Source organism: Urocampus carinirostris, chromosome 17 (genome assembly GCF_059441175.1).
Source record: "Urocampus carinirostris isolate Australia breed hairy pipefish chromosome 17, RoL_Ucar_1.0, whole genome shotgun sequence".
Lineage (NCBI taxonomy): Eukaryota > Metazoa > Chordata > Actinopteri > Syngnathiformes > Syngnathidae > Urocampus > Urocampus carinirostris.
The window spans coordinates 3448584-3464060 of record NC_142365.1 but is presented as its reverse complement, the minus strand read 5'-3'; the positions used below and the strand labels follow the sequence as shown (position 1 = coordinate 3464060).

Below are 15477 nucleotides of genomic sequence, written 5' to 3'. Positions count from 1 at the left end.
TCGAACGCCGTCACGCCAAGCGACAAACTTTGGCATGGAATTTTGCAAAGAAGGAGGACTTGACTGGAATATCTCATCTCATTATTATTTCATTAGCTGCAACCGCTTATCCTCAGTAGGGTTGCGGGGGTGCTGGAGCCCATCCCAGCAATCATCGGGCAGTGGGCAGGGGGCACCCTGAACTGGTTGCCAGCCAATCGCAGGGCACACGGGGACAGACACCTCACTCGCTCATTCACACCTATGGACAATTTGGACCGACCAATCCACCTGAAATGCATGTTTTTGGAACGTGGGAGGAAACCGGAGTGCCCGGAGGAAACCCACGCAAGCACGGGGAGAACATACAAACTCCGCACAGGAAGTCTGGAGCTGGATTTGAACCCACGCAGGAGGTTCCCAAGACATGAACTGTGCCGCACATGCGCTAACCACTGCGCCGCCGTGCTGCCCCTTGACTGGAAAATATGGTCCCAAATATAAATGTCCTAAAATTATACTGTACAGCCCTTTCTAACAATACTTTCGTTGTAGCAAAGTGCTTTACAGTGAAAACAGAGAAACATTAAGTAAAAACCGAACAAAAAAATATAAATACATTAGTATCATCTCTCATCTCATCAGCTGCACCGCTTATCCTCAGTAGGGTCGCGGGGGTGCCGGAGCCCATCCTAGCAATCATCGGGCAGTGGGCGGGGGACACCCTGAACCGGTTGCCAGCCAATCGCAGGGCACACGGGGACAGACAACTCATTCGCTCATTCACACCTAGGGACAATTTGGACCGGCCAATTCACCTGAAATGCATGTTTTTGGAATGTGGGAGGAAACCAGAGTGCCCGGAGGAAATCCACGCAAGCACGGGGAGAACATACAAACTCCGCACAGGAAGTCTGGAGCTGGATTTGAACCCACGACAGGTTCCCATGACATGAACACAAGCGCAAACCACTGCGCCGCCGTGCTGCCTCAGTGAATATCTTTTGCATTAAATGTCATTTGTATTCGATCGAATAAAATCCTTCATAGTCAAATGTATAAAATCCTTCAGTAGATTATTTGTGGTAATAAATCACACTCTTACAAACTTCCACTAGCAGTGTGCGGTTTGAGAGTGTCACAGACTTTTGGAGATACTTAGCACTCCAGCATTGTTCACGGGTCACAGATCCCTTTTCCTCCTGGGTCTTCAGGGCACTAATGAGGACTTAAGTCTGGGCAGCTTTCTCCATTGTTTACGGTTCCTGGCCTGTTCTTGGGTCGTGGTAACGTTGGGACCAGTCCATTCCTTAATGTTGTAGGCCCAGTTCTTCTTCTGCCCTCTTGGAGAATGATCTTGATCAATCCTGATGATCTTGTGACCTGAGCATGCCACTGAAGATTCCGCATGTGCACAGTTGACAACAGTTCTTGGGAGTGTCCAATGGGCCCTCTGATGGTTTGGTTTGTCACATGGGCTAAGTAGTTGATGCCTAGATTCAGATTCAGATCTACTTTATTGTCATTCTTGTACAGGTGTATACAGAACGAAATGTCGATACATCTGACCCGCAGTTTCCTTGAATGTACTGATATAAATAAAATGTTGTATTGAGTTGGAGTATTGAAGTACTAATAATATACTGAATAATTATGGCTATGTATAGTATTATACAGTAGTGCAAGGAGTGCAAGAGGAGCAGCTAACCAGATGTGCAAAATGGGCAGTCAGGTAAACAAGTCACTATACAGCCTAGATGTTTCCTGTAGCATGGCATCTCCATGTCCTGGATTTTCTTTCTAGTTCTGCCGTGAGAGTTCATGTCTTGCAAGCGTAGAGGAAGATGAAGGTAAGCAGCGCTTGCATGAGTTTGATCTTTGATTCCACTGCTATGTTCCTGTCCCTCCTGATGGGTTTAAGTCTGGCAAGTGGGACTGTGGTTTAAGCTATCCTGGCCATGATTTCTGGTTTCAACCGCTCTTCTGATATGAAAGCTCCAAGATTTGGTGACAGGTTCTTGGTGTGAACAAATGACAATACCATCTATAAAGGTTTGAGAAAAAGATCATAAAAGCACAATGTGTCACAAATGTACCTGCTCTCCTTCTTTAACTTAATTAATTAAATGCAAATATTTCAGACGTGAACAATTGTAGTTTTAATTTGAGTCCCGTGTGGGAAAAACGTAGTCAAATATAAATCAGGATTAGTTTTTTTCTCCCTTGACAACAGCGGCCTCTACTGGTAGCAAGTAAACGTGTATGCATTTATTCTCAATTTCTCTAACACTGCAATGCTGCGCAAGCGGATCTATAAGTGATTTAATGGAATTGAGTTGATCGCCTGGAAAATAAACACATTTCTGCGATGGAGATTCACAAAGGTGGTATTATACACCTAACAACATATTTTCATAATTTTTCGCTCATTTCTACATTGATTGACATCAAAACAGCCTCGAATAATCAGGGTCCATAAACCCTTTTCATGGCCAGATTCAAGCACTTTTAAGGACTATCAAAGGCGAATTTACAAATTCTCCAGTCCGATTAAAACAAGAAAGCGTGTGCATTTATTAGGACATATGTTTTTTAGATTTTGAATAAATAGAGAAAATATTTGTGTGTCAATATTTGAGACAAATCTTTCCAAATATAGGTTTCTGGTAAAATGAGAGGAATATGTAGCTTAAATTTTCAGTTGCAGGAAATTCTTCCCAATACAATTTGCCACTGGAAAACGCTACCTTAAAAACTTTATTGACCAAGTACTATAATTTTTGATTAATTCAGCCATGAAAGAGTCAGAAATGCTGTTATGAGTGATTACTTATGGCCTGTTTTTTCCCCAGGACAACCTAAACTTTCGATATCTGGCAATATCTACCATAAATACGTGTTAGGACGATGTAATAACAGTTTGAAATGGGAAAAAAAAACCACAGACTTGGATTTTTAAGGATTATAACAAAGTAAAGACTGGAACTGAACATGTTCTAAGACAACATTAACTGGAACTATGAACTCCTATGAATAGACAGGAATCGTGCATGGCAAATCAGGACCCCAATTTATTGCCCCTTTTACAAGCAAAACTAATTAAGTTATGTTCAAAGTATTCCAATGTTTTTTTATTGGTTGGATAACAGAAATGCTTTACAAAATGCAATACTTACTATTCCCCGTGTGTGTCATTTCTTGCCTGTGATTGGTCCATTGCCACACGTGGATTCCTGTGATTAAGATCGTGGGAAGTTGCCGCCACCTTGTGGGTGTTTTGAAGAGCTATTTTGATTCAATTTGCCCAATTGTCACGGAGCTGCGAGCATTTAAGTCGCGTTTGTCAAACGGGGGCGCCCACGCCCCCATGGAAATGAAAGGGTTAATCGTTTACATGGCCAGTGACAAATGTCCATATTTCATTTGTTATCCTTGCACTTGTGTTTCCGTTTCATTCACCTAACACGCGAAATGTACAACATTTGTTTGCCTGCAGAGAGATGGGCACCACCAGGCTGTACTCGCCCATGACACACCACAGGAAATGGTGCCCCTACCACTCTTGTGGTTAAGGGATCCACACAGACAGGTAATCCTTACACTAAAACACATTTTGCAGTTCCCTGCTTAGGTGTAACAAAATGCATTAATGAAATAAGCAAAATGCACGACGAAACACATGACAAAAACAAAATAAGTGAAAAAAAATCAACGATAAAATGCACAACATTTACTAGAACAAAATAATTTTGGCAAATACATGAAAACACGACATAAGTATCAGGTGCTGTGTTAAAAGTCCTGTTTGTAAAAATCGAGATCATGTAAAATTGAGATAAATACAGTACTTTGGAGTTTTATAGTATATTATTATAGTTTGGAATATACAGTAATTCACAAGACAAAACGGTAGCATGATTCAATACCTTCTAATATAAAAGCACGTATATTTATTTCTCAATATTAAGAAGTAACATTTTATCCTATGACGAACATTTCCAGCTACAAAAGCCTTTCGATAAATACTATAAAAAACAAAATGCTGACATTTACATGTTGTTTACTCAGAGAGGGTATAAAAGTGTAGCTTGACTAGAGAAGCATACGTCAAGAGAGTCCATCTTTTATGGATTGTAAAAAAAAAATGCTATTACTGGCCTGGCCTTAACACAAGTTGCTGTTCTCCGTCCTCTTCTCTCGCCTCTTCTGCAAAGTCTTCTGAGCTATTTAGCACTGCAGAGCTGAGCGTGCCCAAATCTTCCATAACAAAAAGTAGTCTCTCTGTCGGGATGGACACAATCAAGCAGTAAAGACATCCGGACTCAAATTTTTTTTTCAAGAATTGCACGGTACTCACTTTCCGCTGCTAGCTGTTGGCTCATTATGAAGCTTCCCCCCTCGGATTTGTCTTTTTGCACGTTTTGAGTAAATTCATTTCTTGATTCGCTCTCGGAAATTGAAGTCTGTTAGACACATTGATAGATGGTTGGACAGGGGATACGTAGACATGCAGAAAATACTGTAATCACTTGTTTATCGGGATGAATGGGGACCAGAGACTTTGCAGAGATGGACTCTGCTGGCCCCCATTTGCGGCAAAATGCAATCGGGGATAATAGATGCCAAAATTTTTTTAACATGGGAAGCATGGAGGACACAAAGTATGAAGACTGATAAAGCGAGAGATGACAACAATCTGGTTTGAAACAGAATTTTGCTAATATTCCAATTATTTTAAAGTAACCATGCAGAACGATCCAAATACTGATTACAATGGTTGGATTAGTTCTTTCCTTTTCTGATTACTTGTGCATGTATATACATTGAAGTAATCCATGATTCTTTTATGCCCCAAAGCATTGTGGGACTTTTAGTAAAGAGGAAAATGATACATCCAGACTTCAGCTTACCCGTAAAAAACAACTACTGTCATTGTTCTGCCTAAATAAATGCAGGTTGGTGGGGGAAGGGCCTCCCAGAGTTAGGAGCGCGGCCAAGGAGACGGACGTGAGTAAGTTCCTCCTCTTCTGGCCCCTCCCCCTCTCCAACTGGCAGTTGTAAAAAAATGTCAAATGTCTTTTTTAGCCTTAACAAATTTGTAAATAGTTCTCCAACGACATGTAAGAGGTCGATATAGACCCCACAGATAGTTAGAGACTTATTTATTTGGGAACACAAACATTAAACAACACATCTGATTGGCTTAAGCAAAATCACACGAATACATGAAACAAATCTGATTGGTTTAAAGAGAAAACACAGTTTAAATGAAGTGAATAACGCTGGTCGCGAGATGACGTGTGAGCATACTAAATGAGCAGTAAGGAAAGTGAAACTTTGTAACACAAAGGGTACAATGCGTCACTGTGGAAGTAGTGTAGGGTGAAAAGCACTTCCCAGCACCAAAGCGAAGGCCATCTTGATTAACAGTTAGCGGACCCCAAGAGGATACAAAAAGGAAAGTGAAACTTTGTAACACAACAGGTACAATGCATCAGCGTAAAGTCAAGGAATGTGGAAAGGGAGGTAAGCTCTTGAGCAGGCTTCCCGGAACTAAAGTGAAGGCAAACTTGATTAATAGTTATCAGGCCCCAAGAGGATACAATTGTCGCACGAATACAAACAGCACCCAGGGTATAATCTTTGGCGTTATGGTACTTTAGAGGATAAAATCATACAAAGGCACATTCAAACTATAATTTCCATTACACTCACCATCTGTTTGTTGATCACGATTTCTTGTCTTTGTTTACGATGTACCGGTACATCTGTGATGCTTTCATGTTTTTTTCCGCCGCTGTGTTTCCCAGCAACTGGTCTACCATACTGCCGCAAAGTCATAACTGTGAGACAACGACGTGATGAATTGAAAACTGTGAAATATTTCTTTTTACGCTTGACGGTTTGAAGAAGTCTCCACCTGCTTTGGAGTGCTCTCGCTTGGCGGCGCTGACTTGCAGCTCCATCTCCCGAAGCTTTTCGGCATAGAGGCTTTCTATCTCCTGCACACGCTCCTTCAGGGCTGTAGGGGGCATGCACTCAGAAATTCTTACCCGACACAAAAAAGGACTGACAGGAATTTTCAAACACAGAGAGACAAAACCAAACCCGATCTTGAAGTAAACCTCGGTTATCAAAATACGGACTGTTGGAAATAAATATCAAAATGTACAGTTTACCTAATTGTTCGAATTACCGTATTTTACGCACTATAAGGCGCACCTAAAAGCCTTTATTTTTTTCAAAAGCTCACCATGCGCCTTATAATACAGTGCGCCTTATTTATGGATCAATTTAAAAAAATTTCCAACTAACTTGCAGCCGCTGACTAGATTTTCCCCCGAACGCCAAGTAGTACGCAGTGTATGCTGGGATGTATTTACCGGCGTTTCATTGGCTAACCAATGTGTCAATCATCATTTGAATCGATCACTATTGGCTAAAGTTATTCGGAGGTCAAGGGGCGGATCCTTTTTATTATTTACAGGCTGGCATTGGCTTAAACGGCGAAACAAAGCCTGCAATTGGCCGAAAAAGATGAATGTGTATAGCACGTGGCTGACGGCATACAGAAAGCATTTTTTTCTATTCTGTATTTGTAAATATTTTATTCTCCTGGATTTACTACACTCACGGATATAAGAGGACATTGGCTGCACATTATTATGAACACAACGACTTCGGTGAGCTACTCCGGGTTTTATATTGTCCCTGTGTCTTGTTTCAGACTGAACTCGATGTTTCTGTGATAAGCGGTGCAGATAATGGATGGAATGGAATGTCTATTTTTAAATTCAACTCAATTCCAAGTGTTTATCATCATATGCACAGTAAAGTTGCGAGCGAAAAAGAAAATAGAAACTAAGGAATGGTTGGCATTTCTTGAATCCCAAGACTTGAACCTTCCGAATGATGGAACGATGCATTTGAGTGACATCGTACGGACACCGCATCCGCACGTGTTCTCGACACGTATTTGCAAGCTTTGGGAATGTTAAGGGGGTAATAAGTTGGACGGAACTATCTGACTGTTTTGTCGACGTTCCCATTGTAGCGCCTTATAATCCGGTGCGTCTTATGTATGTCAAAAATAGACCAAAAACTATTTTTCCGGGGTGCGCCCTATAACCCGGTGCGCCCTATAGTGCGGAAAATACGGTAGTTATCTGACTTCATTAACCAAACACAACCTACATTCACCCAACAATTTATGCGCACTCGTTTCTTGAGGAAAAAATGAACAGGATAGCCGACATTTTCACAAGGGGGCAAATTTATTTTCCCTAACAAAACAACTACAAAAAGAGAACATGCATTGTTAGGAGATGTTTGGTTAATGGAGTCAGATAACTAATTCGAACAATTTGGTAAACGATACATTTTTAATAGTTTAATTCCTAACACTACCTAGTACAGGGGTCAGCATTTTTTTGTAGCGGGGAGATACTTTTTTGGGTACCGATTAGTGTGACCGGCTATCAGTTTGATATGCACTTTAAAAATGACAAGTTTTGTTATTACTATGTTCTGATAATGACATTACCAGGTTGTAATCATTAGAGTTTGGGTAAGTCAACCACTAAAACCTCTGCCTTGTATAAAGGACATGACAAATTATAGGCAAATAGAAGAATCGATCATGTAGTTGTGGACACTGTTTATATCAATGATTTCTCATCAATCACATTTCCAAGAAAATCACAATGGAAGAGAGACAGAGAGAGAGAAAAGGGGTGGAAGAAAGAGAGAGAGAAATAAATACAAGTACAGTGACTTTGTGAGAGGCACCTGGCTTTGGCAACATCAAGTTGACATATTTTAACATGCAGCTTGTTTTTCTCTTGCGCTTCTCTGAGTGTTGTCTTTATCCTGAACGTTGCCAGATCAGGCCCGCGGGCCGCCTGTTTGACACCCGTGGTTTAGAGAATATGGACACTTTTGGTCTCATGTTTTGTCCCAAACTGAATAATCACTGAAAATGCTACTAAGATTGAGTAATCTGAGTGGGAACACGGGACATACAAGGTTTTTATTCTCGCCTGAATCATTTCGGGGCAATAAATTCCAGCAGATGAGTGTAACATGTGCATCTTAGCTGGAAAACTGGTTAGTCAATAGTTTGAAGCTTTGCCTAAAGGTAGGTCTAGGCGTGTCCAAAAGTGGCTATTTGGAGACAACCAGTTTACAGCACTAAAACCTCTGTATCTGTGTATTTTCTTTTGCCCAATTTTTTTTTAGACATTTTGAAAGAGTTGTAAATGTTTGACATCTCTTTCCATCTCACCTTTCTCACTGTTCTCCTTGTGGCTGTGCAGCTCAGATTGGAACTCCCCCAACCTCACCTTGCTTTCCTCCAGCTGGTCCAGTACCCGCCGTAGGTCACACTGGACCCGCTCTCGGCCCGACACAGCCTTTTCCGTCTCGTTTTGGCTCTGTTCCAATTCCGCCCGAAGCTGCATCAGCTCGTTTCCGTCTGAAGGGACAGGAAAAGTGAGACATCCCGATTATAATCAACTGGTGTGGTGGCATCACTGCAATCCTTGGGAACTAAGACACCCCTTCTCTCCGATTATTAAAGAATTCGTCAACCATTTTCATGGCCAAATTTAAGCACTTTTAAAGCACTTTCAAGGCCAAATTAATTTTTTTCAGTACCTTCAAAAGACAGCATCTAGCAAATTAACATTGTTTTTTTTGTTGCTGTTGATGACTAAAATTAAGTCGCGATCTTGCTGCTATCACATACTTTACGCTATTTTGACCTGTTCCTAACTATGATCTATTATCTTTTTGTGTCAATGGGTTGCTATAAACTGACATGAATTCTGCCGTGTTGCTTTAACAATGCTTGGCTACGACACGCTTGTTGACAAACACGAAAAGGGCTCTGAACCAAAAGACCATTCATTCTAATGCAGTTCTGTGTTTGTATACCACCTTGGTCGGCCTCATCTCTGAAGGGGACGAGGCGGCGTACAGGGATGAGGTGGAGTCACTGACAACGTGGTGCTCGAAAAAACACCTCATACTGAACACCACAAAAACAAAAGAACTCATACTGGACTTCAGGAGGAAAGGCAAGAACCCAGCACCATTAATTATAAAAGGAGACAGTGTAGAGAGAGTCCACTCTTTCAAATTCCTGGGTGTGCCCATCTCCGATGACCTCTACTGGTCTGCGAACACCAGAGCGGTGGTAGGGATGGCCCAGCAGCGACTCCATTTCCTGAGAGTGCTCAGGAAAAATCATCTGAAACAGCAGCTGCTGGTGTCCTTTTACAAAGCCACAGTGGAGAGCATTCTAACATACTGCATTACGGTGTGGCATGCTGGGTGCACGGCAGCATACAGGAAAACACTTCAGAGGGTCATCAACACAGCCCAGAGAATCGTTGGTTGCTCTCTACCCAGTCTGGAGGACATTGCCTGCTCTCGCTACCTCAGCAGAGCAGAAAAAATCATTAAGGACTTTTCTCACCCCGGCCACCATCTCTGACCTGCTTCCTTCCGGCAAGCGCTACAGGTCACACAAAACAAAAACAAACAGACTCAGAGACAGTTTCTTCCCCAGAGCCATTACCACCCTTAACACACACCGCACAAAAAACTGAAACTCTTGCAAACACATTACCTCATACAGATGTAAAATTGTATGCCTATGCTCACTTTGCACAATGTTGATTATTGCACTAATACGATCCCAATACTGTATGTAACATCCTACACGCCCACATTTCTTGTGTAAACATTGTGTAAATTATAATTTTTATCTTCTTTGTTTCTTTATATTGTGTAAATTATAACCTTATCTTCTTTGTTCCTTTATCTTCGTTGTTTTCTTTATCCTCCTCTTAAATTTGAAACTGGAGTGCCACGTCCAATCTTGTTGTCACAATATGTTCAACCCATTTTGTAACAATGACAATAAAGGTATATTCTATTCTATTCTATTGTAGAGCTATAGTTGTTATTTTCTTGAGAGTCGTATACTCTCAGTCGGTAAGGAGATCATCTCGAGGTAACTTTGTGGATTTTCATGTTTCGCGAGAGGTCCTGGTCCCCAATCACTGCGACAATCGAGGAATAGCTGTACTTACGCTGTTCCTTCATATCCAGCAACGCTTTCTCTATCAACTCCGGGGTTCTCCTGAGCTCCTGAGCTAGCTTGTTTCTCTCTTGGGACACCAAGTTGAGTTCCATTTGTAAATTTTGGAAGCTGCGATAAAAGAAATGGAGGGTGAGCGACTCGGGGATGGCTCTCCGAGGTGAAAAGTTATTCACGACTACCTTTCAGCAGTCTGTTCTTCTTGCTTGCTGGTCTTCTGGACTTTATGAAGTGCGACGCTCCTCATGAATAAAGCTGTGAAGCAAAATCATTGAGCTGTACAACAATGGCGGGTAATAGAAACAAATAGGCTCGGTAACGGCACCTTGGACCGTTTCCACTCGACCTCTGGCGAAATTCAACCTGGGACCCAAACTATTGAGTTTTGCTTGTGCTGCATCCACCGCTGCTATTTTACGATGGAACTCCGCACTAAAACTGAGACGGACAGAGAACAACAGAAACATCAAAGATTACGACAGTGCCGCATTGAAATACGAGTTGAACCTGTAATCGTTTTCATATCTCAAATAATCTCTCCATTATTTATCCCGGCCACGCCACCAAAGAATCTGGAAATTCACAATATCAAATTTAAATTGGACTGATGCTCAGTTACAGTAGACCATAGCCCAATATATTATGATAGATTTTTTTCATTATGATCTGTAATAAAAGTGTCCATGTTGTCAGTCCAGGATGCCATTGTATCATTTGAATCCATCATTGTCAGAGATTGTCCAGTGTCATTATATGTATTTACTGCTCTATCCAGGTCTTTAGGCAAATCTGTCCAGCTCCTGCATTTCTCGATAACTTTATGTATACTCTACAATTTGAAGTCCAAGTTCCTTGTATCTCGTTTTCCTCAAAAATCGAGCTTGTCTTGCAATGTCAGGTTTTTTTTTTTGCTTAAATGTTCATTTAAATAAACATTTGTCCCTTTTAGTTTTTTCCTTGCTTAAGGATTTCATGTTTTCGTTTCCTTTTGACAAACCTCACTATGGTAGCTTTAGGCTGGTTCTACACTCTTGATAATGGAATGCTTCCATGTCCTCAGCATTGATAGATATCCCTTTAAGACGCATAAAAGCAATGACCTGTTGCTCAGCAGATACTTGATCAACATTCGTTGTAATACTATTATTTGCCACAGCCTTGGCATAAGTCCGAGGTTTGATGTCCAGACCGGTGATTATAATGTCATGCTACTAATAATATCAACATTTTTATACTAAGTTGTCTAATAAAATAATCGCAATTGATTAATAACCCCTCCACCAACTGTTAAGAAGCAAGGTGGTGTCTTCACAATGTCACCGGTCACTGAAATACGTCATGCCAGATGTCATTGGAAATCTCTTGGGATTCAAGATATAATGACCATTCCAAAATGTACTCATCACAGAAACATCAACATCTGTCTGAAATAAGATACTTGAAAACTATAACGACGTAGAATTCCACTCATGAAACGATTCTTCACAAACATGGACTTGTTACATCTAAGACCGTGTGAAATAGTGACTCCAAAACACACGATAATGCCAACAGACAAAAGAAATTCGCCTGAAAGCATTTCTGCATCATTGTTGCAATCAAGCTGTTTCGCCAGATAATTACCGTTTACAAATAAACAGACTCGTAAAATTATTTCCAACATGGCCGTTAGCCTCTCAGCTTTTGATTGACACCACTCTCGACCAAAAGCAGGCTTTTTTTCATAGTGTATAGCCCGCATTAGCCTTTAAGGGCCTGTATTAATAACACAAACATTGCCTCCTTTAGCTCTGAAAACTAGTAACCGGTTCAAATGATGATTGTTTGGCTTAGTTCGAAATCCCCGCAGAAAAGCGTGCCGAGTGGACAACAAGTCAGTTACAACTCAAAAATGTGTCCATGATTCTATTGGTGTCCAAATTTGTTTCTTAGCGTTTAGGTGGGTAGGTAGTAGTTAGTTGGGCAGTTAGATAAGTAGTTAGTTTTATACATCTGTTTAAAGAGATCAAGGTGATGCTATGATTTTCTGATTTAAATTTTTCATGTAAATAGTGCTAAAATATACAAACATAAATAAATACATCCACATAGATATAATATAGCGGAATTAATAGTCAAATAATCCAGCACCACTATAAAGGAATTTAGCACATTAACATTATTGCCTTCAACAATACAATTCCCATGCTGAAAAATTCCAAAACAAGAAAGTAGTAGTGTAATATTTATAATATTTTGCGCGCAAGTGTACACAATCATTGATTGAGTTCTGCAAAGAGAAGTCAGACATTTACAACTATCAAAATGTCTAAAAAAAAATGCCAAAGTAAAATACAAAGTTACAGAGGTTTTAGCGCTGTAAATTGATCATCCATATGGCCAATTTTGGAAACGCCTGCCCATAGAAAATTGTGTAAAATACAATGTTTCGTTTTTCAGATTATGATCATATTTGACAATGTACCAGGTAAGGCTTCAAGCTATTGTCTCACCAATTTCCCAGCTAAGATGCCCATGCTACACTCATCTGCTGGCATTTAATTGCCCCAAAAAGATTCAGGCGAGAATAAAAACCTTCTATGTCCGGTGTTCCTACTCAGATTACTCAATATTATTCGCATTTGCAGTGATTATTTCAGTTTGGGACAAAAATTCAGAGTGTTACCCTTCAAGAGACTAGAACCATATCCTCCAAACAGTTCACAAACAGCATTCAAATTACTTTGGGTACTTCTTGGATTGGGTTTTAAAAGAAATGTTAGGGGTTAAAATTATTTTCAATTTGTAGTTTTTGATCCTACAACCATAGGGGTTATTGTAAATACTCTAAATATTATCACATATTGGCCCGATACAGTGGAACCCTGGGATACAGAGACCCCACGTTATGTCATTTTCATTTCATGGTGTGGAATAAGATGTTTTTTCGGCCCCTTGTTAGGGCAATTCCCCCAATATACGACATTAACAAATAAGGTAACCTAAAAGGTATAAAATTCAAACTTTGCAGTGTTACGTTGATTGGTTTCCTGCTATTGGTTGACGTTATATTAAAGTCTAGTCTGCTATTGATTTGCGTCACTGTATCATGGACATGTTGAGATGCTATTCGCTGAACTACCTCCCACAATGACTTTCTCTTCATTCAGTTCAGAATTTTGTTTACTTTTTAAGTAGGTGATACAATAAAGCAAGCATATTCCAAAATAGGCTTTCTAAAGCCAACAACTGTATCGGTAAAATCTTCAGGAAAGCGTTTTTACCCATGCAAAGCCTCTGTTGCACTTTTGAGAACAGCCTTCAAGCCGAGACTCATATCTTTCAGTTGTTGGTTCTCCTTGACAGCCTGAGCCAAGTCCTGTTTCAAAATCTGAGAAGAAAACACACATTTACAGCTACAAAAAATGTGAAAAAAAAAAAAACGTATTTTCAAGTATTGATTACAAAGTAAAACACAGAGATAAAAACTCGAGTTGGTTTTTCAGCTTCCTCCACTTGCGAATCTTCGATTTATTCATACTTAATTCTCCTGTGGTGTTGTGGATTAACTGTAAATCAGCAGCCTAGGAGTTGACAATAGCCTACTGTGTGCAGACATCTGGCAGGATGTTATTGCAGGAAGTCTGGCAGGATGTTATTGCAAGAAATCACAAGTTGTTGACTAAGCGAGCCGAGGTCGGAAAAAATACTTTAGATTCCGAGAAAAACATCACGAGATCTTGTTGAACACAGTATAAAAAGCCCAGCATCGCTTGGACGAATTTTGAACGTGGCTCGAATATTGCTGAATAAAGGACGTTCCCTCTCTGTCATATTTCTGTCTCTGCGTATATTTTGGGGCGACGCCCAATGACGTCCTTTCCAAAAGCGGCTGCTCAGGTTCCATTTTCTTTCGCGTAACGTAGACATCAACACACCATTGCAGAGGAAAACTTTCAATGGAGGGAAAGTGGGCTTTTGGTTTTCAGTCATATTTGAGGGAAAACTGTTCTGCCTTCGGTAGCACAATCACTTTCAAATCACTAGATACGCTACGCAGTTTGCATCCATGAGCACTTCCGCAAACAATGCATCGGGTGTGACGTCACGTGTCTTCTTCCGCGCGAGCAAGATATGATGCAATCAAACAAGAGATGCTTAAAAGTCACAAGAGACTCATAGACATGAGATTTCACCCTAAAATGTTGTAAGGCTCGACACAGCCACGTGATTTATTGTTTTAAGTGTCTGCTTCCATCTTGTTTTTTGTCCTGTTTGACAACTACACTTTGGATGACTTTCTATCCTATCGTTATGGGTTTTAACGCACAAAAATGCGTTTATTCGAGGAATCAACTCCTTGCCCTGAAGAATTCTCGTGCCGGCGTGATGAGGGGGCCTATCGTGGCTGCAGACCTGGAGCTAGCTAAGCGGCTAGCGGCGTTGTAAGCCTTTGGTATCGTCCATAATCATGGTAAATGTGAACTCTCTACCAAATAAGACAGACGAACTGGCTGTGCTGGTGAAAAACATCAAAGTATACAGGGAGTGCAGTTTGCTGTGTTTTACGGAAACGTGGCTCACGTCTAGCATCCCGGACACAAATGTGCAGCTTCAGCGCTATTAGGACAGACAGAGACACAAAAACCTGCGAGAAGCGGAGAGGAGGTGGACTCGCTATCTACGTGAACACGAGGTGGTGTAACCCTGGGCACAAAGATTTCCATCTGCTGCAGGGACGTCGAACTTTTGGCCTAGCGTGTGAGGTCATCCACTCCGCTGTTGCTAAACTACAACACAGCACCCCGAGGCATCCTGTTAATAAACAACACAAGGATACTACTGGAAGTATGAATTTCCCTACGGGGATAAATAAAATATCTATCTATCTATCTATCTATCTATCTATCAGCCAATGATTGAACCTGTGGCCAACCCTAAGGCCACCGAGTTGTTCTCCTTCTGCTTCTCTGCATGAGAGACAGTGAACACTGCACGATAGGGGGCGCCGCACAATTTAAACACGCTAATCACAGTACCACCAGAGGAGCTCACCTCCTTTCCCACTTTCTCCTGCTCCAGCTCTGCCATCCTAGCATCAAGACTGCGCTGGAGCACGGTCGCGTGATGCTTCTCCTCTTGCAGTTGTTGCTCCCTGAGTCCGATCTAAAAACCAAGAAAGTTCCTCAATTTCCAAACCACACAACTTTCAACAAGCCTGCTTTTGTTTTGGACACCTCCGACAAAAGTTTTTCCCTCTCATCTCGCTGTTCGATGTCTTTCAGACGGAGCCGGACGCATAGTTTGAAGACCTTCTCTCTCCAGAGGTGAAGCACAAGAAGACCCTCAGCTTTGTTGGCCGTGAGTGGATCGAAAGAAACCTAAAATGACAAATTCGTGCTTCGTGTGTTAAA

The 15477-nt window shown here is 41.1% G+C and overlaps 1 protein-coding gene across 1 annotated transcript in view; it reads right to left on the bottom strand.

Annotated features, from left to right (window-relative positions):
* Window positions 1–3694: 3694 nt before the first annotated feature.
* Window positions 3695–15477, bottom strand: part of cchcr1 (coiled-coil alpha-helical rod protein 1) — a 34166-nt gene continuing 22383 nt past the window's right edge. The window contains exons 9-19 of the mRNA XM_088321388.1: window positions 15301–15444; window positions 15119–15229; window positions 13348–13454; window positions 10410–10522; window positions 10267–10339; window positions 10077–10195; window positions 8264–8452; window positions 5900–6001; window positions 5695–5822; window positions 4337–4442; window positions 3695–4260 (exon numbers count right to left, since the gene is read on the bottom strand). Coding sequence (XP_088177514.1) covers window positions 4130–4260; window positions 4337–4442; window positions 5695–5822; window positions 5900–6001; window positions 8264–8452; window positions 10077–10195; window positions 10267–10339; window positions 10410–10522; window positions 13348–13454; window positions 15119–15229; window positions 15301–15444 — 1323 coding nt within the window. The 3' untranslated portion in view covers window positions 3695–4129. The remainder of the gene's footprint in view (window positions 4261–4336; window positions 4443–5694; window positions 5823–5899; window positions 6002–8263; window positions 8453–10076; window positions 10196–10266; window positions 10340–10409; window positions 10523–13347; window positions 13455–15118; window positions 15230–15300; window positions 15445–15477) is intronic.